This window comes from Strix aluco, chromosome 11 (assembly GCF_031877795.1).
Source record: "Strix aluco isolate bStrAlu1 chromosome 11, bStrAlu1.hap1, whole genome shotgun sequence".
NCBI lineage: Eukaryota > Metazoa > Chordata > Aves > Strigiformes > Strigidae > Strix > Strix aluco.
This window is the reverse complement of record NC_133941.1, coordinates 7014457-7037634: the sequence shown is the minus strand read 5'-3', so window position 1 is coordinate 7037634 and position 23178 is coordinate 7014457. Positions and strand designations below refer to the sequence as shown.

At 41.9% G+C, this 23178-nt stretch overlaps 1 protein-coding gene across 9 annotated transcripts in view; it reads right to left on the bottom strand.

Annotated features, from left to right (window-relative positions):
- SLC25A26 (solute carrier family 25 member 26) overlaps positions 1-23178 on the bottom strand; it is an 89450-nt gene that overhangs the window by 12619 nt on the left and 53653 nt on the right. For 8 of the 9 annotated variants that reach the window (XR_012624686.1, XR_012624681.1, XR_012624683.1 and 5 more), the window contains 2 exons: positions 14915-14959; positions 3435-3504 (listed from right to left, as the gene is read on the bottom strand). Coding sequence is in view for 3 of the 9 variants with exons in the window: in XM_074835947.1 (XP_074692048.1) it covers positions 3435-3504; positions 14915-14959 (115 nt within the window). In the remaining 6 variants the exon portion in view is untranslated. The remainder of the gene's footprint in view (positions 1-3434; positions 3505-14914; positions 14960-23178) is intronic. The other variant, XM_074835948.1, reaches the window with a different exon arrangement.

Below are 23178 nucleotides of genomic sequence, written 5' to 3'. Positions count from 1 at the left end.
CCTCGCTGCTCCAGGGCAGTACTTTGCTTTTCCAGCAGCTAACACCCGATGGCAGGACTTCCTTGCCACCCGCCCACTTCCATGGAGGACACAAGAAACCCACCCAGAAGCATTTCTGGGACAGCCTGCACTGATATGGTGCAGGGCTGGGGTGCAGTGGTCCAGACAGGCAGCTTAAGACCAGAGAAGACTGGAGCACAAAGTGCAACCACTATCATGCCTGGCCCGGCCACAGCATGGGGACACGCTTCCCTCTTCTGCCTCCAGCCTGTCCCCAAATCTGGGCTGATGTCCAAACAGCTCAGACATGAGGCAAGGTTTGTTTCAAACCTATCCTCAGGCTTAAACTATCATTGTAGATCTACCCTTGGTTCCTCTGCACTGGCTGCTCAGGTATCACCTTCTCTCACTCCCTGACTGTTCCAAACATCTCCTCTATTTAAGACACCAGAGATGATGATAAAGCTGGACAAGGCCTCCAGGGATTAAATTATTAACAGATGAGACTGAGAGTGTTCCAAATCTCTGATATTTATGCTCATGCCTATTACGTTTCTATAAAAAGCCCATGGATCGCATACACACATCTTACACATGTGCGCTCTACAAGGAAGAGCCAGGCCTCTCACAGCACTTTGGCTGAAATCGCTGCCATTTTGCAGGCACTGGGGATGGAATTCAATATATTGTTGCTCTTAGTTCTGTCTTCGCCAAATAATCAATTATGATTTAGCTAGGAACTAACCAACACACACATGTATGTGTGTGTGTGCCATAAAGGGAAGCCAAACAGGACTTTTCTTTCAGTTTGTTTCAGCTTATTACCCTGCCCCTCAGGACCCCTAACATATTTTTAGAAAGTATTGAATTCAAGCAAAGAACACAGGAGAAAAGCATGTCTGTGTGATTTTGCCATCCCCCTACTACCATGGTGGCATTTGAAAGCATCTCTGTGTTTAAAGGTTGTTTTTTGGATAATCTTCTCCTTTTAAGGTTTATAACATGATGATTTTAAATCACTCAGATGCACACATCCATCTTATTTTATTCACAGGATACTGGTGAGGTTTGATTTTTTGTTTTGGGGTGGAAAGAAAGGGCTAAGGAGTTTGGTCTGGTTTTTCTTCCCTCGTTTGAAGCTATACGTAGGTAGTTAATAATTTTTAACCGTGGAATTCATTCTTCAGAAAGCAGGAAATTATTTTTCCACTGCCTCCATTCAGCAAGAAGGCTAAATATTTTCAGTGAAATAGAATGGATGCGGTACCAGATTAGATCAATACAGGGCCTGCCTGTTACACATCTGCAGAGGGAGGCAATGGACATGGAAGGGTAAGGTTCTCATCAACAAAAGTTGAATCTTGCAAGTTTTTAAGCAGGTCCTCAAAGGACAAATAAGAAAGGAAGTTTAAAATACTGCTGGTGAAAAGGAAAGAATAGGGAAACAAAGAACAGAGAGGGAAAACCAGGCTGGGGGAAGTGAAGCTGGAAGGATAACCCAGAGAATAATCATCACCAATTACAACATGATTACAAAATAGGACCCCAGCTCTGCAAAGATTTGTTTGGGGAATAGAGCCTATGAAGACAGCTAGGGTGAACTGTCTCATCTGCCAGCACCATGGACCTGGAAGTCTCTGTGCTGCTCCAGGACCCAGTGTCTCCTCCAACACAAAGTGTTAAGGTCTTCCCAGCATCTGTCAAAGGGCAGTGAAACATTCATGCACAAACAGTGCCTCTGGAAACTCCTTCTGCAGTGTTTCTGCTAGAAACAGGCCCTACTGAGCACCCATCACATCATAGCAAGTGCAAGCACAACGGGTGAGAATCAAGACATACTGAGAAGGAAGTAGAGGCACTGGGCTGGATTTCCAGTTGAGGCACCAAATTGGACTTCAGGAAATTACTCCACAAGGCCTTGGGTAAATCAGATAACCTTTCCAGCACTCTGAACATGCCTGAACACAGTTTTTGTATCAATTTGACTGTAAAGAAATCAGAACTAAACTAATGATCCCCTATCAAGCCTGCAGATGTACAGATTGCATTTTAAAGCATTTTTAGTCTGATACCTTGTTTTGTTTCAAAACAAAAACGAGCTATCTGCTTCAATTGCTCTGATTTTGTTTGCACTGATTTGATTAAGTCAGTGTAAAATCCAACAGGAGACCAGATTTTAAGCAGAATAAAACTCCCTTCCCATCACATAAACATAGAAAATACCACTGGACAAGACCACAAGAGATCATCTAAAATATCTCCTCTGCCCCAAAATGGAATCAATTCTACCCAAACCATTCCCTCACAGCTCACATGCCTGATCCACTAAACTGTGTGCAGCTGCAGCCACGCTACCTTCTCTCAGTCATGCAGTTACAGCGCCCATCAAAGTGAAGCCTCAGTCTCTGCTGGAATTCTGCTGCTATTAATACTTCAATTCCCCGAACAGAGCTTTTTTTTAAAAAAATACACACGATGTAATGGCTCTGATTTTGTAAGTCATCAAAGAACAAGCTTTGCTTTTGATAATCTCTATTTCAAGAAATGCTATAATTTCTCTTTAAACAGGATTTATTTTTTCCACATATTCTGTTACTGGTTTGGAATCTCAAAATGTATTTTAGCTCCTTGGGGAAAAGCTCTGGCTATCCATCTCTTAACTACTAATCTGTTTTTTCTATTAAGACAGTTGAGTCTCTCCTCCCTCAAACTTGTCAGCTATACTGATGAGTCATTAATTGATTTTTTCTCTTTTTTTTTTTTTTTTGGAAACAACTACAGTAGGCTAAAATCAAGCAAGAAGCCTACTGAAGAATTCAATTAACTTCTGGCTTGTTTGGTAATAAATAGTGCAGTATTGTATTCTGCCACTCTTTATTCTTGTTCTAGTGTCTGGAGATTGCCCAGATGTTTCGTCCTCGGGTTTTTTTTTCTTGCTACGGAAGGCTTTTGCCTCGGGGCTGTGCAGGGCTAGCCTCTGCTCTCCTGACTCTAGTTAATCTACATGGCTGTCAGAGCTGTCACATGAATGGTGAATCATGGCCTCTCACTGCAATCACTTCAACCCCTGGGGAAGTGCTCAGAGCAGACAGCTGCACAAACCCCCACCCAAGCAAAGTTTCTCCTGGATGAGGATTTTACAAATCAACTTTGAAATAATCGCAAAGCCTGACTGACAGGCCCCTGGTTTTTAAATAACAGAAATTTGTCAAAAACAAATTGGTTGTCTTTCAAACAGACACCCTGTTTGAGTCGGGTTTTTTTTTTTTCCTTCTCTTTCCTTTGGTGACTTTCCTATTTCCAAACAACTGGATCCGTTTTCTTCTAAACAAACTTGAATTACAAAGGAATGTTGTTCTGCTATACTTAATAGATTTGCACATTTTTCCCTTTCTTCTTTAGTCTTTCCCAGTATAACATATAATCCTTTGCACCTGCAAAAGCTCCACAGACTGCTGACTGCCAAGAATCCACCACGTGACCCTGCTTCCATGACCAGAGATCCTGTGTTTAAAGAGAAAGGAAAATAAAAAGTTATTAAATGTTTGAATCTATCTGATCCCCATGTGAGTTAACTCCAAGGATGGGAACTTAAGTGAAAAGCTATTTTTGTGGCATTTTTGAGTGATGTAATAAGTGATTTTTCCCAAGGAACTTGTGTACTTGAACGAGCAGATGGAGTGAGAAAGATGTCTGGAACTGAGGAGGGCTTGAAGCAAATTGCTTTCAGGGATTTCATATGTATGTATTTAAGCCTGTGGCCATGCAACTTTGCAAATATTTTGTGAATTTATTTTCTTTTTGGCAGATAAAACAATGCAAAGCAAAACACTGAGCAGGGGGGCGGCATGCAAGAACCAATATCGGTTCAGCCCAGATGTACCAAACACTCCCATTTAAAATGAACAGTCCCCAGCACAGCAAGATAGAAGTCCTGTTTGCCCCCCCTCCATTTCTGAAACCAACCCTTCCCCTCACACTCCCAAAAAACCCCCATCATTAAGAAATTACTCTTATCACTCCCATTATATCCCAAAGCAGGTGTGTCTGTTTTTCACTTGGCGTCATTAGGGACCACACACCCTTCTCCCCTCCACTGCTCCCACACACCATGTTCCAATCCATTAACTCACAGCATCATTTAAACATGCTCATTTAAAAACACCAACAAGAATGGTGCCTTCTGAAAAACACCTATCAAGAATCACGTCAAACAGTTTGATGAGTCCGATCAGTATCAACAACAAAGGCCAATGTGTGCTGGGATGGTTTTTATCATGCCAGCTACAGTCACTTTGTTCTCTCCTCCTCCACCCTGCTTCATCACCCCTTTCCCATCTCCTGAAATGCTTAACACTGGAAGTTTTCTGGAGGAGAGGTTTCTGCTTTATGGTGTGAAGATCAGTGCTGAGCAAAAAGGAATGGGATCCATGGTCCTTCTGAGACCTACCGCAGAGAAATCAATAATTTTATTTTATAGCCGTGGCACTATCTCATTCTTTTTAAAGCCGTATTACTTCTATACTATAAAACTTTCTTAAAAAGCAACCCGATAGCTGTGCTAGGCTGAGATACTGCGCTCGGGCTCCTGGTCTGCAATACAGCCACTTTCCACTGGGGCACGAGAACTTGTTTCCCTCATTTGCTGACTCTTCATTTAACACATTGTCCTTGTGACTCGCTTCTTCCAACTTGGCTGGCGGTTATATTTCAGTTGAATGTTTTAAAAATCAAACTGTTCAAGCAACAATGGCCAGCCACAATGTTGTTTGGTATCCTGCCATAGCTAAATAGCTGCAGCTCCGCTGTACGAAAGCACTAAAGGGATTTCAGTCTCTTTAATGCTAGCCATTCTTTTCCTGGTGTTTTCAGTATGGGCTTCTATTCTTCTGTCACCCACAGCAGAAACTGATTTTCATCTCTTGAATAAATAAATAGGGATTCATAATTCTTGAAGCCCATAAGATGGTTTTTTGGAATAACTTACACTCTCTGGACACACAGTTTTCTTGCAACTCAGTCCTGCTGGATGAAGGACGCCCCGCAAGACAAAAGGAGCGACCTCCAAAGCATCTAGGTATTGTCAAAGCATAAATCCAACCTTCAAAACCCATTTTCAAAACACTTCCGGTGCTTAAGAAACCTCAAATTGGAAGTCAGAGTTTAGAAATTTAACTGCTGGAACCACTTGATAAAAGCAGAATTACTGTATTGTTTCAGTAAGCGTTCTCCAAACATCTATACATCTACAACTAAACCCAAGAAGCTAGAAGTTACTGTCATGCAAAAAAAGCACTATGGAAGAAAGGAGAACCAGCACACCAATACAGACATTCATGGCTTTGCCAGAATCCCAGCCTATTCTCAGTCATGATGGGGTTTTATGTTAATGGCATTGTCCAAAGTAGGAAAAGGTCATTCTTATTTCTTGGCACGTAGCTCTGAAATCTAGTTTCTGGTAAAGCCTGGCTTCCCAGTACTGTTCTGCACAAAGAGCCTGTGCCAAGCAAGGCAAACGGTGCTGAATTCCCATCCGTTATGTCTGCAAATTGACAATAGGTATTTGCAACAGTCATGCAATACGGAAAATTATTTAGAAGGGTGGAGCCAGGAACAGTTCAATTAAATTAGGGAAAAGGAGAAAGGAGGCTGGAGAACAGGAAGAAAATTCCCCAACAGTGAGGTCTACTGAACAGTGGAGCCAGCCTCCCCAGGGAGGAGAGGAAAGCCCTCTCCTTTGAGTCATTTAAAAATAGACTGGAGAAGGCACTCAAGACGGTACTGTGGGGAATAATCCTGCGTTGGCGAGGGCAGGATGAGATGACTTCATGCATTTCTTTCCATCTCTGATTTCAGTGATTCACCCAGAGCTCCAAACCTGAACATGCAGAAGAGAGAGAAGAAGAGTGAGAGAGAAGCGGGGCACGAGGACATCATCCCAGAAGAAGCCAAAAGGAACAAGTGTCACACGGCCAAAAGCACCAGCAGGACTCTGGTCCAAATTCTTTCTAACCACACTCACGCTGTGGGCCAAGCTGACGTGCTGAAGGTCACACATGTTTTCTCTCATAGCCCACGGACCCACTAATTGACAGGGCTTTGTGGTAAATTGGGCTTGTAAGTTCTTCAAAAACATTGCCTTTGTGCTGCACTGAGCATGGTTTTAATACTACTAACACAGGGCAGAACACAGAAGCTATTAGAGGCTTGTAGATCGCTGTAAAACCAGGGCCTTGTTCCCGCAAAGAAATACAGGATTCATATACATATCTCCCCAACTTTGGACAGAATTACTGGTTGTTTGCAGTGATACAGCGCCTAGATCACACTCCGCCATCCTGGATGCTGCACAAATTCAGAAGAGCCTTCCACTCGGGAGGTAACGGTGAGAGCTCAGGTCATGCAGATGCTGGGTGTCAGAGGCAGGCGAACCCACGGGTCATGGCTCCCTGCTCAGGGCCTCCAAACAGGGCAGAAACGCCTGTGTAATGCCTGCAGAAGCCCTGCTTTTTCTACACATGCTCTTGAAATATGAAACATAAACCAGGAATTATGAATACACAACTACAACAATTGGATCAGCCTGGTTTCCCCAGCACCATCACCAAATGGCTCCTACCTGCTTACACTGCTCTTCCTGCAGAAGGCTGCAGGAGATAACAAGATTTTTCCAGGGCAATACCCATTCCCACTAGTATTCACAGCCTAGGAAAGCAAAATGACAAGGAGCACATTACATGAAAGCAGGCCGCCATGCCAAGCCTGTGTCATGTGTATTCTATTAAGCTGAAGGCTGAATAGAAGACTTTGTTTTCCACTTCAAAGGACCCCATCCCAATCTCTCGCTCTTCCCTTATGAATAACAAATTGGAAATAAATCTTCTGGCTGAAGCGCATGGAAACTCATACAGTTGGGGCCCTCTGCAGCTTCCCAGCTCAATCACATGCTAATTTTTTTTGTAAACACTTTTATGTGATATATATGTAAATCTCGCTGTGCATTGCTGCACCATGTAAAGCAATACAGCGGGTGTGTCCTCAAGGGATGGGACACAGTGGGAAGCCTGAATGCAGATTTCCAATTATTCACAGGGATAATGTTCACAGAGAAGGGTCAAGTTTTATATGTGGGCAGAGCCCTACTTTTCTTCCTAACGATCCCATTTCATATTGTCCCATAGGCCAGTGTCCTCTATTTCTCACCACAAATGTTATTTAGCTCTTTTAACACTTAGAATACAAGGACACCCCATTTTGCTGGGTGAAAGGCACATTGGAAAAGTCACTCTTAGGATATACCAAAGGCTTTTCAATCTAAAAAGCAAACAGAAAAAGAAAAATATTACCACTGTCTTTAAATACGGGGGGGAAGTATATGGTGCCCACAAATGTGGGTTCCTCACATGTTGTGGACACCTGGCCTCCAGATGGCCAATAACCTTTGACTGGTTCACACAACTCCTGAGCTGTGCGTGCCTGTCACCTCTGCCGTGCATCTGTGGTAAAAGTTTGAGGCAGAAATAATCCGTCAGCTTTGTGCTCCCAACACAGTTGCATCTTGGTGGCTTCAGGACACCTAAGTTATGGTGATCCTGGGAAAGTGCAACGCTTGCATCTCTCTCAAACCTGATGACCAGACCAACACCCCAAACGCTGCAGGAAGCATTGCAGAGAATGAGACTTCTCTGCCTTGGCCTTGTTATTCTTCAGGCACTAAGAGGCAAGCAGACCTCATGGCATATACTAACCTTGAGGCCTGCAGCTGAATAAATATTACAGTTCACTCCAGTGATAAGCATCTGTAGTATTTCTACGTACCCCTCTGTTCAAGGCAGTGTTCAACTTCATGATAACAGAGGGGAGAAAAATCTCTCCGAATTAATCACACAGATCTGTGTGCATGTGCAGTCCTGCAGACTGAGGAAAGAAAAGCAATTTTCACATTTGCCTTTGCTACTAGGTATTTTACTTGCAACGTGGCATTCTGCATGCCTGATCCTTACAGATGCATGGCACATTAGCTACAGGAGAAGCAAAAAATTCATAAGCTGATTGCAGTTTCTATATGTAAAGTCAAACATAGAGCATAGAGCCAAACGCCCTCCCCAGTGAATTTTTATGTACATATGTGCAGCATATGTGCAAGTACATGTGTACATTATCTTGCAGGAAACATGCAAGCCCAAACATGGGAAAAATTCAATGATCTAAGTTCACTGTTGACATAAACGTTGAGACTCCATTTGCACTAATGGAGTTGTGCTCACTTATGCCAGTACTGGATTCAGCCTTAGAATTAAACCCACCCAAATCCTAGATAAATTAAGAGAAAGAGAACAAAAGTTGGCCTACATGCAACAGCATATTTTTCATGTTAAAAGCATTTCATTCCCTTTTTCTCCCCATATAATACTGCATTGATGTCTGTGACCCATTTGGATGTAAATCAAAATAGATGTGCTAAAAGCCTGGTTAAAGAAAATGTCTTCGAAACAGTGTTCCCATGGCAAGGCAGAACATAATAATGCCAACTACACTCAGTTTCCATGGTACAAAGGGCCATATATGTGTCTAGGGAGGAAAATGCACTTCTGAAAAATCACTTCGAAGTTAGGACAGCTTTCCTTGAGCATCTGCACTGCTACTACCTGCTAATAAATCTGTGCTTCATGAAGGCTTGTGTGAATAAATTACACAGAAGAAATACATGAATCTTTTAAGGCTCTTCAGCAAGAAACAAGTGTCCGAATCAAATGGTGAGCCCTTCACACCGATTACTTCTGTATTCTACCAAACGTCCCCAGATGTCACTGGCAAGTTCAGCAACTTCTAGAGAACTGCTTGCGGTCTAGGCAAGACCAAGAGCATCACAATCTGGCTCTGTATCTACAGACTGCGCGAGTCTGTTTTACGTCTGCCTTTTTAAATGCTGCATTGATGATCCAAGACCATCTGACTTTCTCAAACGTGTCTCTAGTACTGTAAGTAAAGATTGCATTTGTTTCTTTCTCTTTGGTGCAGATGGCATATAGCATTCCTTCAACTGTGCTTCAAGACTGTGTGAATGACACTTATTGTGACACTAATAAAGCGAGGGCTGTTTGTTGAACAGCTGTTGGGTACATTGTTCTTTTGTGAGAAAAATGCAGCCGTTATGCTAATGGCATGCACATGCCACATTGGTCACAAGTTACATCACGCCTCGAAATGCTGCAGTGGAAATCTGTTTTCCCAATGCAGCACCTAAACAAATGGCAGACACGTTAGCGTTATTTAACAATTAGGACTTAATCCCTAAATCAGCCCGATCGTTACTCAAAGAGGGAGTGAGGTATGGTAGAACACTTACTACGCTGCCTGCAAGGAAATGGGTTTAAAGCAGGGCCTGGGTTTCATTTACTCTTGACTTATATGCAGCTGAGCACAGCAGAAAAGAAATACTAGACTGCTGCTCCAGGAAAAAAGGAAAGCTGTCACCTACCTATAGAGCAGGGAAAAGGCCATTTTAGGCCCAGTTTGGCTCCATTCCTCTGTTTTCTACTTACCCTGTTAAACAGCAACAGATTTGATTGTAAATTTTAGGAGGGAAATAGCATGTGGTTTATTGTTTCAATGGTGGAGTTATAAACACGTATTACTGCTGAGAACCCCAGCTGTCTGGGCAGAAGCGTTCTGTAAACTTTTCATTCTTATTAACTTTAAAAATCAGGTGCAATGTGCTTCAACCAAGATTAGAGTCCTCACTCCCCATGGAAACCCATGAAGCAGTCTTTGCACAGCATGCTTCGAGGTATGTATCAGAGGTACATCTGCACTGACAACTACAAGCAAGGCTGAGCCCATGCTCAAACCAGGCTTGTTCACACCCTATAAGGCCTATAACAGCCCCCAAAAGTTGAGCTCTTTGGAGGGAGGGAACCAAGAGAACCAAGTGAACAAGTACACGTGCCAATGCCTTCATGTAGATCTATAGTTCAGTCCACCGGCAGATTTCCCAAGCTCTGTTCCTCTCAATACAAGAGCCTTGTGCCTGCGGTGACAGTTGAACCTGGACAGAAAACAAGGGACCTAAGGAAGCGTACACCAAATCCTAAGCCTGCTCTCCATCGTGTGGACAGAAATCAGTTTAGGAACAACATGGGGAACTTCTCTTCTGACCCAACCAACCTTGAGATACTGCTCAGCCTCACAGGCAAATGGCTGGACTCTCCCCACTCTCTTTACTACGATGCCCTGCTTATTTCACAGGGTGGAAATGCACCTGTGTGTATTCCTCAAACTATTCTCTTCTCCTGAAGCCACCAAAGCATTCCTCTGCTTGTTCAGCATCTTACAGCACTAGCACATGCCACCACAGTCATTACAAAATCCCACGAAAGAGACCTGCCCATGTATCTCATCTCCCTGTCTCTAGCTACTGCCTCTGAAGGTCCAACCAAATATCTCTCTTTGCAAAACACCTGAGAGACTTACAGATTTGAGAAAATTATCTTACTGCTAAAGCCAGTGACAAAAAAAAACCCACGTGTGTTCACTACAGCTGCAGAAAGTCTAAGAGTTTTAGGTTTTACCCAGCACTGAGACAAAGAGGGAAATCCTGGCCCCACTGAGTGACAGAAGAACCAGAACACCACTTTGAGCACGGTTAGTCTAAGATTTTTATCTTGCCTTGCAGGTCCTGGGGCAGTGGAGCAGCAGAGTCTGTGCCAGCCCTCCCAGCAAGGCTGCATGTGCAATAGCAGGACTCGCTGGGGGACACAGTCTGCAGGGCGAAGTCAGCCTTACCCCGACGTTATATTGTCCAAGTGTCTCATCTTGGAATCGGACATGTCTAATAAAAAAGACAAAAGGTTCCTGGGATAGTACAAACAAAAGCAAATAAACAAAAAACCCCTTGTTTTTCATGTCTACTCATTTGAGACCTGTATCCTCCTGTCCTGCCTGTTCCTTCCCTCCTCACTGGCGACCAGAGCCTTTTCTCCAGACACCCAATACATTTGGTCTATAAAGAGAGCATTCTCCATGTACAGCTGCGTTGGAGTAACTCTCAGAGGCTCTGAAGCGCAGCCAACATGCAGAAATATAAAACCCAAGAGGACTGAGTCTTGTTTCACCTGAGATGGGTTTATCTTACACAGAGCACTGTTCTCTAAGAGAGCTGACCATTTCCACTCAGCCATAAGAAACAGACATTTCTGACAAGATGTTTCTGGACTCAAACCTAACCAGAAGCTCTTGATTTTGTGGGGGTTTTTTTAAACTTCATTTTGCTAAAAAAACCTGAAGCCCTGTATTTCAGCAATATCCCCACAGCAGAAATTTTTTCTCAGTTCCAAAAGAGAAAAAATATGGATTAAAACACAACACGAAACAAATGATAAATCACTTATGTGCTGTTGGTAGGTACTCAGATACGATGATTATAAGTGCTGAATAAAATTCCTGAAGAGAACAGAATAGAAGATAATAGAGAGGGGATGAGCTCCGCAGTGCAGCAGGATGAAAGCAAGAGAGCTGCGCTAGACTCCCTGCAACCCACAACAATTTCATGCCAAATACATAGCCCTGTAATTTGAAATTCCCACAATGAAGAACACACATATAGTATTTCCAAAGCAAGTTACAGAGGCATCCTGGAAATACCAGGGCAGCGCACAAGGGGACTGTATCCTACAATGTTATTCCAAAACCTGAACTAATACGGCAGGCAGTGTGCTTGGCTGGCATTTGGGAAGCACACCACATCTATGTTCTGTGGCCTTTCTTCATGGCCAGCTGGCTTTGAGATGGGATCAGAAGCATTAGCCCCACCTAAAAGAACCCATATCTGATTGAACTGCCACAGTGGTAATCAGCCATGATGCTCCTCTGAGGGCTGGTGTAGCAGAGGGTGAATGAGATTTGAAATGCCCTTTCTTTCCCCGAGCTCCAAGAATTCAAAAGTTGTTTTAGCTGTAAGGCTTGGGCTAAAAAGACAGAGAAGGGCTACACTAACTCACCCTTGTAGAGAATTACAATGTCTGTCCTGAAATCTGATACACCACAGGACAGTTTCCTTCTCCCCTTTGGTTTATATCAATAATCTGTGCCTAAAACAAAACACGGAAAAATGAATTGGGAAGAGAAAGGACACATGCATGCATTATAGCAGTGGATATTACCTACATCCAAAAAAAGGAGTTATTTGGTGGGTTTTTTTAATTAAAATCACCATCATTTCTTTACTGTTGTTTCTTAAGTCATTGTGAACTAAGAAAGGAGTCTATTAACTGTTTCTAAATTGTGCATTCACCTGAGTAACTGGCAGTAAGGCTTGTATTTGAAGCAGTATCTGTTTCTTGCTAATGACTGCAATACTCCCTTTGCCAGTACACATAGCGTATGTAACCTTATAGTTTAGTAATTTATACAGTGCTTTCTCTTCTTCTTCTAACTTAGTTTAGTGCATGATATGCAAGTTTACTCTCACATAGGACAGCTGGTCTACATTCGCAGACAGAAGAAAACTGTGCATGTTAACTACGTGGCTAAAGCCTGCTGGAAGCATAAAGAATAGCCAGAGCAGCTTGGAACAAAGCAGGTAGAGAAAATGGGATATAGAAACACATGGTCTGATACCTATGACAAACCTTTATTAGGGTTAAGCTTAACATCCTGCTGTTGGCTAGAGCCAGCACATATGCAAAGGAAAAGGAAACTCTCTTCTTCCATGTGCCTCGCTAACTGTCCTTTACAGTGGAAAGATATTTTTCCTCATTTTTATGGTGATTGGCTTGTTCAGAGAATTATAAGACTGAGTCTATATTCCATCAGCTTATGTAACTAATGGTTTTAAAAATGACACAGCCACAGCACTTGTCTGTTCACCTCTGTGAGATGATCCATGCATATCATACACAACTGCTCCTGCATTTACTTTCTCAAGTAATCCCATTAGCACAGCGCAGAATAGTCCCTCAGACATTATTTCAATAACTCTATGTTCATGCTTCGTGCCATTTGTCACTTGTCCTTTCCACTCCTACCTCTTCTTAATTACTGTCTTTTCATGCTCCCTTCACACACTCGTGAGAAGCCCTAGCCTGAATCGTACTCCTACTGATGCTACTGGCCACATCGCAGTTGATGGGACCATAATGTTTTTTGTCCTTTGTTATACTGTCAGGGCAATTTTTTTAAAGAGCTTCATTCAGATAAAAAAAGTGTATTCTGCTTTCACTGCCTGGCTTTGATGTGACAAACCTTGAGCTCTCTTCATGTGCTGAGACAAAGTGACTGGAGCATCCAAGTCTGAGTTTTGCAGTTTTCTACTCTTGGTTCCACAGTCAGAAGAATCTATTGCAATGGGTTCATGGAACAAACTGACCCAGCTTTGTTTCTCTTCAGATCTGCACTGACCTCTTTAGATTAAACGTGATGTCTCATCCTAAGTGACTCACTCCTATAGCTAGCTAAATTCAAACTGTTCTCTCTAAAGCCTGCAATCTAAACAATACATTTTATTATCACAGCTACACGGACATTAGTTAAAACAACTTTACATTCTGAAAACAACTACATGATGTTGCTGTTTTATGTGGTTTTGGCAAGAACATCGCACTTTTTCTCTTTAAGCACTGTCACCTCTTGCTCCCAAACACGGCTGCTGCACTAACAATTAGCAGGTCAGGCCAGTAACGCTGCCGAAGAGTTTACAGAAAGCCATTCCTAGACACTGGCAGGGAAACAGATTCCTAATAAGGCAGCCAAAGCTGCCCTGTGCAACGGGATGATACCCAGACACTACATCAGGCCGAGTTCGTGAAGTACCTACAGAATCCTCTATGAAACACAGCTCCGTTCTGTGAAAGCTCTTGATGTATTTCATGCTCCTCCTGCCTGTGGACTCCCCTTTATATTTGACTCCCTGAAGCCTCTAGAAGAAGACACTCACACTGTGGGCTTGTCCCCCAGAACTACCCAAGCTACTGGCACACAGCAAGAGGACAGGCTATTGTCCCATCCCAGCATACAAGGGCCAAGGAGAACATAAGTCCTCCTTCCTAAACAGAAGCAGCAAGGGACATGGAAGATCATCACCAATTCCCACACTTCCAGTACTCTCTGCCCAGTTTGGGTCTCAGTGCCAAGCTTGCTCAGAAGTCCAGCACCCTTAACAAGAAGTAAGTTACTCTCTCTCCAGCTTCTCTCTTATAAATACTGTATTTTGCTACAATGCTTTTAATGATCTGCAATAATTCTCTGTGCTTCCAACCCAGGATATCAAAGCACCCAAAAAGCCCTTTCCTTCATCTTTTGTGGCAAGTTAAAAGAAAAACAGAGGGACAGAGAAATTACATGTCTTCAAATCCAACCCTCTGCTCAAAAATCTAGACCCTGACTCTGTCCACGATAAAGCAACCAGCTGGTGGGAGGACAGCACATCATTCTGAAAGACTGTACTATTAAAACATCATCCACTAACACCTTTTCTAAATGACCTTTGAATAAAGTATACGCACCAACCAAAATAGCTTGTCAGCAATGCACTGAGAGTCCCTCCCTGTCTACAAAACCAGGCTCAATCACCTTCCTCTGTCTCATTCGCAATTTCCTGTTACCTTGGAGAGAGAAATGCTAAAAACATTAAAATAAAACAAAAAAATATCACACAAGACAGTTCCCACTCTTCTTTAATCAGCTTTCTGGCATGCTGGGGAGTAAAATTTAGACTGCATGCCACTTACCAGTGGTTAGATATTCCCTGTTATTTTTCAGATATTCAGGCAAATGATCTTCACATGCATAGGTAGTCCAGTACATACTTATTGATTCTTAGATATGCCCATAATTGTGATAATCAAGTTAGATGAGTTACCATGGAAGGCCTTTGAGAAATGTATGACTTATATTTCTATCATTAAAGAGGACTTACCTTCAAGGACTCCCAGAGGGGAAATTGTACCAAAGAGAAAGGAATCTGGAGAGGTGAGAAAAGAACAAAACCAACAACATAATGTTACAAAAAGCAAATTAGGTTGGCCTGTTCCTCAACTGGCTAAATTAGGAACAGTTATTGTTCACTCAGTGAACTGCAGCTTATTACATTTACAAATCTTTACGGACACTTTATGTACGCTGCCATTAAATGACTGGTTTCACTAAAGCAGTTTTACTTTGTTTATCACATTCCCTGTTGAGAGGTTAATGTATTGTTACCAGGGTGGCCTAGAAGAGCAATAAGCAGTATGATCTAGTGCAGGGACATTCTTGGTTTGACGCTCAGCCAAGAAAGCCATAAGGGTGGTTCAAGAAACACGTTCCCAAGGCCAGGAACACAGCTTGGCAAAAAACGATCTTCAGCAAGACACACTCTCACAAATGCTGAGCTGAAAACAGTTGTGCTCCAACCAGGGCTTTGCAGTTGCGCATCAGCTGTGGAAGCTTTCCTGAACATCTCCTAGTGATCTCACATTAACAAGCTCCCTTGAGAATTAAAAGCAGGTTGTGAAGAGCTACCACAATCCAACTAAAACCCAAGGGAGAAACTTGGTGATTCTCTTCTCATCACCTATAATGAGAGGTTCTTCTGTCCAGCAACAGCCTGTCTCTACCCAGGCTTATTCCTTCTGTGTGTCCCCAGCAATGCCTGTGAATTTCCAGCTTCTCTGCAGATTTTGCCCTGATAAACGCCTCACGATCTTAACACTAGGGGAAAAAAGCAAACATACATCTCTGTCAGCTCTGTAGGCTGTGCAGGGCTAACACATGTAATAAGTCAGTTTTCACCATGAACAGAGCAATTCTTTGCAACAAGAGACATCACTTTCCAAGGTTATGCCTTCTCTTATAGTTTCTTCCTCCTCCAATCTCTCTGCTAAATTCTTCTGGCTCTTCCTCCTCCTTTACCACTGTGACAAGCCCTGTCCAATATCCACCTCTGGTACCGACCCTGCCTTTGTTATCTCCAGCCCAAGCAGCTGTCTCAAGATGTCTCAGAAAAAGCAGTCCCTATGAAAATACTATCCCGCACTAGAACTGCCCTACAGCTGTATCTGTAGGTCTGCTTTGCCCCGTCCTAAATGCTTCTCCAGTTATCTCCTCCACTTCAACAGCCGGTCAGCCCCAGTTTCAAATCTTCTTCCACGCATCTATTTTATTCACCTACACTCTTACCTTCCTTCCCCAAACATGATGCATGCCGGGTTAGGTTTCCCGTTTATTTAGGCTGATTTTGCAGTTTGTGCATCATTTTAGTCTCAGAAAGTACTTCTCCACCTTTTGGCATGAAAAGTAGTAGACACTCAAAATGGGTCACATTTAATTAACATGTAAATATTTGCTTTTTGTAATGTGGGCAATGTCAGGTTAAAAACATTCACTACAGAGATATGAACAGCTTATTAAACCCAAATTCAAGCTACACAAAGGAATCTGAAATGGTACATCATTCAACATCACAAGAGTTAAAGAGTATTGTCTGCTTCACTGTGTTACAACTAATGATTAATAAATGGGTCTATTAAGTTAATCTGCCAGGCAAAACTAAGCTTGACAGACACCTGCCACAGAAAATTTGTTATCTATTCAGACAGGAAATGGCAGTGAGAAGAAATCAATGTCACTGCTGTATACTGAGCTGACAAACTGAAATCTCAGAGGAAGTTTGTCATCTTCAACAATGAGCAATATCCCTGGTGGCATCTCAGAGCCCCACAATAAAGGTCAGACATGACTCTTATTTATCAGGGCCTTGAAACTCTAGTGTAGCAATTAAATTTCATTTTTAACACTGGGTAAAAGAAGTCCAGCTATTTGACAGTAATGTGTGGTAATATATTTATGACAAGATATATATATCCACATGCTGCTGCATCATTGTTGAATTGGAGTTAAATGGCATGATTTCTTTGCAATGTAAAATGAAAAGCAACATAATTTCTATTATCTAGGCCAAAATATAGGGAAAAAAAACCCCAATACCCACTACATTTGCTTCAAATTTGTTAAAAAAGAGAAAAGGAAATTCTCTGTATCCAGCTGCACACCAAACAAAACAAGCTTTCAAATACAGTCTCCAAGTTTTGCTTTTTTATGCTTGTGAATGAGTGGCAAAATTATGCAGCTGTTAATAAGACAACAAGGGCAGCTTTTGACATAAACCCCTTTTTATCTCCTAGCTAGAAGCTTTTCAATCAAAGAGGAAGTTTGTTCACAACTGCTGTTTGATTTTTGGTGTTAGTGGTGTTTGCTTTCTGTGTCCCACTCAGCAGGGACCAGAACTGGATGGGGATTATCGATTTCACTTATCCCTGTGCACCCCACGAGATGCTGCGATGTGCAAGCTTCCAAAATGCCTGAGAAGATTTCAGATGTGTGTCAGTCGCACTTTATTAAATAGAGTTTGAAAATTTGCAACAAACAAACAAACTAGGAAGCACCACCAAGAAAAACAAGCAGAGCAGCACTTTTGCCTGCACTAAGAAGATCCTAAGGAGACATCCTCCATATCTTACAGTCATCCATTGAAGCCTATTTGACAACATCCTGACTTAAAAACAAAACCTGCACAAGTGATTTCATGGGTACTGGAATGAAAGGGAGTCTGGCTTCCTGTGGATTTGTTTTTTGTCATCAGATTCTCTGAAGTCAAATAATTTCCAAGCTGGGTTTGGCGATCTTCCCATGACAGGGACTCCATCACATTTCACCTCTTCCACAGTGCATAGTGCATGTTGGAAGTTCAGTTCCTATTGCAAGCCTTCCCTCAATCCCCTTAATCACCTTTATTCTCCCCTCACACACATATTTTCAAGAAACTTATAGGAGCTCCTGTTTATCTTTGCAGCCTGTGCCTTTCCGCCACATTTCCATGCCAACATGTCCAAGGGCTGCGCAGGCTGCTGTGCGTTCATGTGTGCATACACCCTGTTTGCATAAGCCTTGTTTCCCTAAGAGACCAGACTAAACAGCTCACACCCAAAAGCAGGACTAATATATGCAAAAAGAAATAGAAATAGCTCTGCAAGGGTAAGTCATCCAACAATGGAAAAGCCTTTAGATGGCTTATTGCCCTTTATTCCTCTACCATGACAGATGTGACAAAATCTCGCAGTCTGGGGATACTTCTTAATTTGAAGATTTACAGCATTTCATTCCTCTTCATATTTTGCTTTTTAAAAGAAAAGCTCTTCAGCAATGAACAGAATCACACCCTGCCAGGGAGTAATATTTATGCCTGAAATAGGCTAAGGCAACAATAAAAATGTGGTCCACACATGTGGGTAACTTTCTGCCAGCAAATATGAAACCCTGGCGAGCTCCACCAACCTCTCATTTGACGTTAATATAAAATAGACAGAGAGTACCAGTTCTCATGTCTGGCCTAATGTTATATAACTGTGCTGTTTGTTCAACAGAGTAAACTCTTACACACACAAAAAAAGAAGTTTAAAGCCCCCAGACAGCTGTAAATCATTATTCTAAAATGTTTTATAGGTTAGTGAAATTATCATTTACACTGGTCCCTGTAGTCCTTAGCACCTGATGCCTAACTTAATGTAATGAACGTTACAGATTCTCATTTCTACTGATCTACTTAATTCCCCTGATACAGAAGGATTTTAAAAGATTATTTGTAATAAGTTACTTCTAGAAATAATTGTACTTCACAGCCAGGGCAACAGATACACACAGCTCCACTTTTAAAAAAATACCAACCTGCAAGTACTGAAGATTGATGACAGAGCAAAAGTCCTCCCACCAAATACTGTTTAATTAAATAAAAGAAATTTAAGGAGGAGCTTAATAATACTCTTTGTAACTACAACAAAACATTTTAAAGAAACTCAAAATTCACCAGTTAATATCTGATGCTAAATTGCAAGCTGACATTGTCCCGAAGGAAAAACAGCATGCTCTCCTTGCTCCCTGGCTGAAGAAGTGGCAAAGAAGGGGGGCAAGAACCAAAAGGAAAAAAAAAAAAAACCCCACCAAAAAAAAACCCAACTCAGCAGCCCCTTCAGAACTGGGATTCCCTTCCAAATATGAGAATTCTTTCACACAAAGAGGAAACAGATGTCATGGCCGGAATTTGCATGTGGCTTTATTCTCTTCTAGGATACAATAAAACTACTCTTCTTCTCATCCTCCGAGCTAGAAATTAAACAGTGGCATGTCATGCAGAGTCCAGCTGTGCTTTCTACCTCCAACCTTTATTAGCAATATATTTAAAAAGAAGAAGAAAACAGAGAGACAAAAAGAAAGGGAGAAACTAGAAAAGCATAAGAAATGAAAAAGTATGTGGTATGTGTTCTCAAAACAATATAAAACCTACAGATGTTCTTACTAATCTGTGGCACATGTTTGTTTATTCAGGTTTTCCCTGTCTCCAGTTCAGCGAGCCTTGCTGTCCAGAAGAGCTATCTGTTTTTACAAATGTTAGAGTAAATACTGAGGAGAGATTGGTGTAAACAACCAGATGAGGAAACAGGCTCACCTTGTAAGATCTTTCTCAATGTCCCTGAAACTGTACCTCCGTCCCAGAAACTGCTCTCACCCATACCTCCACTGTTCCCTACATTAAAAGCAATGGGAGAAAAGGCAACAGTTATGAAGAGAATCTGGACAGTACAAATATCACAAAGGCCAACAGCAGGAACATCTGTTCCCTTCAGGGAGATCGTACTGCAGTCATCACGAAGTAGTTCTCAAACTTGCACCTAACCTGTCACTTGCACACACTTTGACGAGGCTCATGGAGATGCTCTCACTGTTGAAGTCTGTATTTACAAGGAGTACTCCACCACAGTGTCTGAGCTGCAGGTGCCAAACTCCCTTCTCTGGTGTAATTACAAAGAAAAGTCTAATAACTCACTTCTGAGTATCAAAAAATACAGTTCCAAGGATACATAAACCACAAGTTTCAGGAAAACAATCTTCCCTTTACCTAAGTCCCTTTTACGTTCTTCTTTTTTTTTTTTTTAATAATCAACTTCTTTATAAAAGATGGTTCTTTTCAAATAGGTTCAAGTTACTACAGAATAAAGCAACCCTGTCTGCCCACTGGGGTTAATACCAAAACATTTCTGTTAATAATCACAGTAAATCTGGTTCAGTGTTTTGTCCTCCTAAAATTCTTCACACGCTTGCCCATTATGATAAACTGATGTTCCAGCTATAAATACACTTTCCTCATGATGGGATCTGAAAGGACAGCATGAAATGAGGTAAGCCTCTGCCCTGGTCACGTCAGAGGTCATAGCCACCGACACCATTCTGAAGACCGGTAGCTTTCCACAGTACTGACTGCAGGTGAAGGTGTAGAGGAGCTCAGCACAGGCATCATTGATGGCATACCCTAAAGCTGACAAAGTAAACTTATTTTCTTGCAAAGCTTCCATTAATACCACTTCCCAGATTCTCCTTGATAAATTGCAGACGCCACAAGGAACCTAACAAAGGTAATTTGTAATCTTAACATGAATGAAAGACTGTCAAAGCCATCAGCCATGTTCCTGCAGCTCTGAGAGATGAAAGGTGTGAGCGTTGTGAAAGAATGGATGTTTATACGTTAAATAAATGATGGAAGGCTTTGTTAATAAACACTGATGCAATTAGAAACAAAATTCTTCAAGCAAGTATGACAATGCTGGTATAACAATGACCAGAGAAGATCTTCTCTTGGCTCTGTTCCTTAAGGGACACAGTTCACATACAGCACCTTCCTGTAAGATCGCATGGAGCCAAGGAGAGGTGAAACCCCATGGGAAGCTGGACCATCACAGGTAAAACTATCAAAGTTCCATCGGCAACAAACAACTTGTCACAACTCTTTGGTGTTGAATGTGTGGCTCTGCAGCACTGCCAGAGGCAAAGGAATGGCATTTAGGGTGGTAGAAATACCGGTCTCAACAGTGCCAAGAGTATCATCAAAACAAAGGTTTCAGATCATGCAACCAGCAGCCACCTGAAGTAATCAGCTATTCCCTCATTTTCAAGCAAATAACATTAACCCTGTGTGAGCTGGGAGATAACTGCAAGCTATAAATAGGAAGAAGTACAAAATTCCTGAATTATACTCATTATTCTGTTTCAAGCATCCACTAACCCTCAAATATTTCAGCCTTGCTTCCTCTGTTTCCCCAGCTCTAAGTCCAAGGTATTTCCGCTTGTCACCTGGCATATGTGAATGTTTGGAAGTAAATTCCTTTCTGAGATAAAACATTATGTGCCCCACACAGTTGCTTAATTTGGTTACAACCCATTCTCATGGATGTTCTTTGGACCTGTGTGGCAGAACTTCACATACAACAGAATTTTCTTTTAAACAGCATCACACGCTTGTTATAAAAGCACCATATGAAGGATGTTATGTAGAGACAGATAAATACAAGGAAAAATCTATCCAGTCTTCCCTCCACTAGAAAAAGTTTTTATAAGAAAAAAAAAAATAAGAAAAAAGTTTTTCTGGAGGGGCAAAATTGACCAGTGAAGGGGAAAGACACAGTCAGAGATGCAGCATGACTGCGTGTTCCCAAAACATGGGAAAAAAGAGAAGCACTGAGGCAGATGCACAGACTCAATGCAGGCTGGATTGATTTAAGAGAGCCTGATGATCACAGACCACTAACTCTGCACACACGAGACAGACCATCATCGAGATATTGAAGGCTCTTTCCTCAAAGAAAAAAATATTAACAGCCTTCAAAACCTCCCTGTTTTGCACCAGCTCCTTACTTCGCTGGGAGGACGGAATAACTATTAGAAACCGTATAATGTTGGCCACAGAAGTCTGTCTTATTGTATTTGAAACAGGAGCTGGACTGACCAACCCCTAATTAGACAAATAATATCCATGTTGTCCCATTCTCCAACAAACAAGCACTAAAGGAGATGCCCTTCTCAAAAACAACATACCAAAAAAACCCTCCATAAGAAAATGAATATGCTGACCAATTTGTACATGCTGGTTTTCAAGGTGCAGATAAAAACCTTGTAGGATAAAAGATGAGTTTAGCAGCTCTAGAAGAATGAAGGTATTGTTTAACAGGAAGCAGATGTATGTCAGATGGCAAACTCATTAAAGTGTCCCATCGTTAAAGGAAACGGGATAACAACGAGCCATCTGAAAAAACCTGAACTGATCAGGAAATACACAAGCCGCAGCTAATCTCCTATTTATTGGTAGGTAATGCCTTTAAGTCATGCACATGCATTGAGTTTAGGACCATGAAGGCCTAATCTTTGTTCTCATGAAAAAAACACAGGAGCAGAACCCTAAAGCATGGAGCGCAGCATTTCTGGAAAAAGTCTTCTGAGGAAAAACCCTAACATTTGGAGAAACTATTACATCAATACACAGGCACACACACACGGTTATGCGCTGCTGTCCTGGCAGCACGTCAGTTCGCTAACTTTGAAGGCATTTTAATGTACATTTTACATACATGTAACATTTTAAATGTAGGTATAATTACAAAAATATCTTGTGAAAGGCACCTATCAAGGGAGAGCCTCTAGATACAAACTTCTAAACTTTAATCAAAGAAAAAAAAAATTTATAGGCAGACACTGGACTGACAGATTTGCAGTATCAGAGTTGAACAGTTCCTCAAATGAGAGTTTTGCAGGAGATACAAGGACCTAAGCACAAGGAATTAAACTAGCAGCAGGTTTGATTCACAAGGCAGGTGGATCTATGGAGAGGAGAGTATTGCTTCTTCCAGCAAATACTCAAAGACACCTGACAACAGTGCAGCTGTAATTGCATTGACATCAGCATAGGAACTCTTGTCCTCAGAGTAACAGCCACAAAAAAAAATTAACAGACTGGGAAGAAACATGTGTTTCTCCCTTCCTGGATGTATCTCAACCTATAGCAGTTTTGTTACAAATGTGTTGTTACTACATTATGATTACAAATATAACACAGCAGCTCTCACCATAAAAATTAAATACATCTCTCACCAGGAGATTTCTGAATGTCACTAAAAAAATTTCCATGGGAAAACCCATCTCTGTCTTTGCATATGGGCCTGATCCAAAGTTCATTGAAATCGCTGGAAATTTTGCACATGTGGCTTCGATAGCTTCTGGATCAGGACCCATGCTCACGATGGAGAAGGGAGGAGAGAGCGATGCAAGGGTTCTAGCATACAGCACAAGGATCAACTAATTCATATCCTACCATGTCCTTCC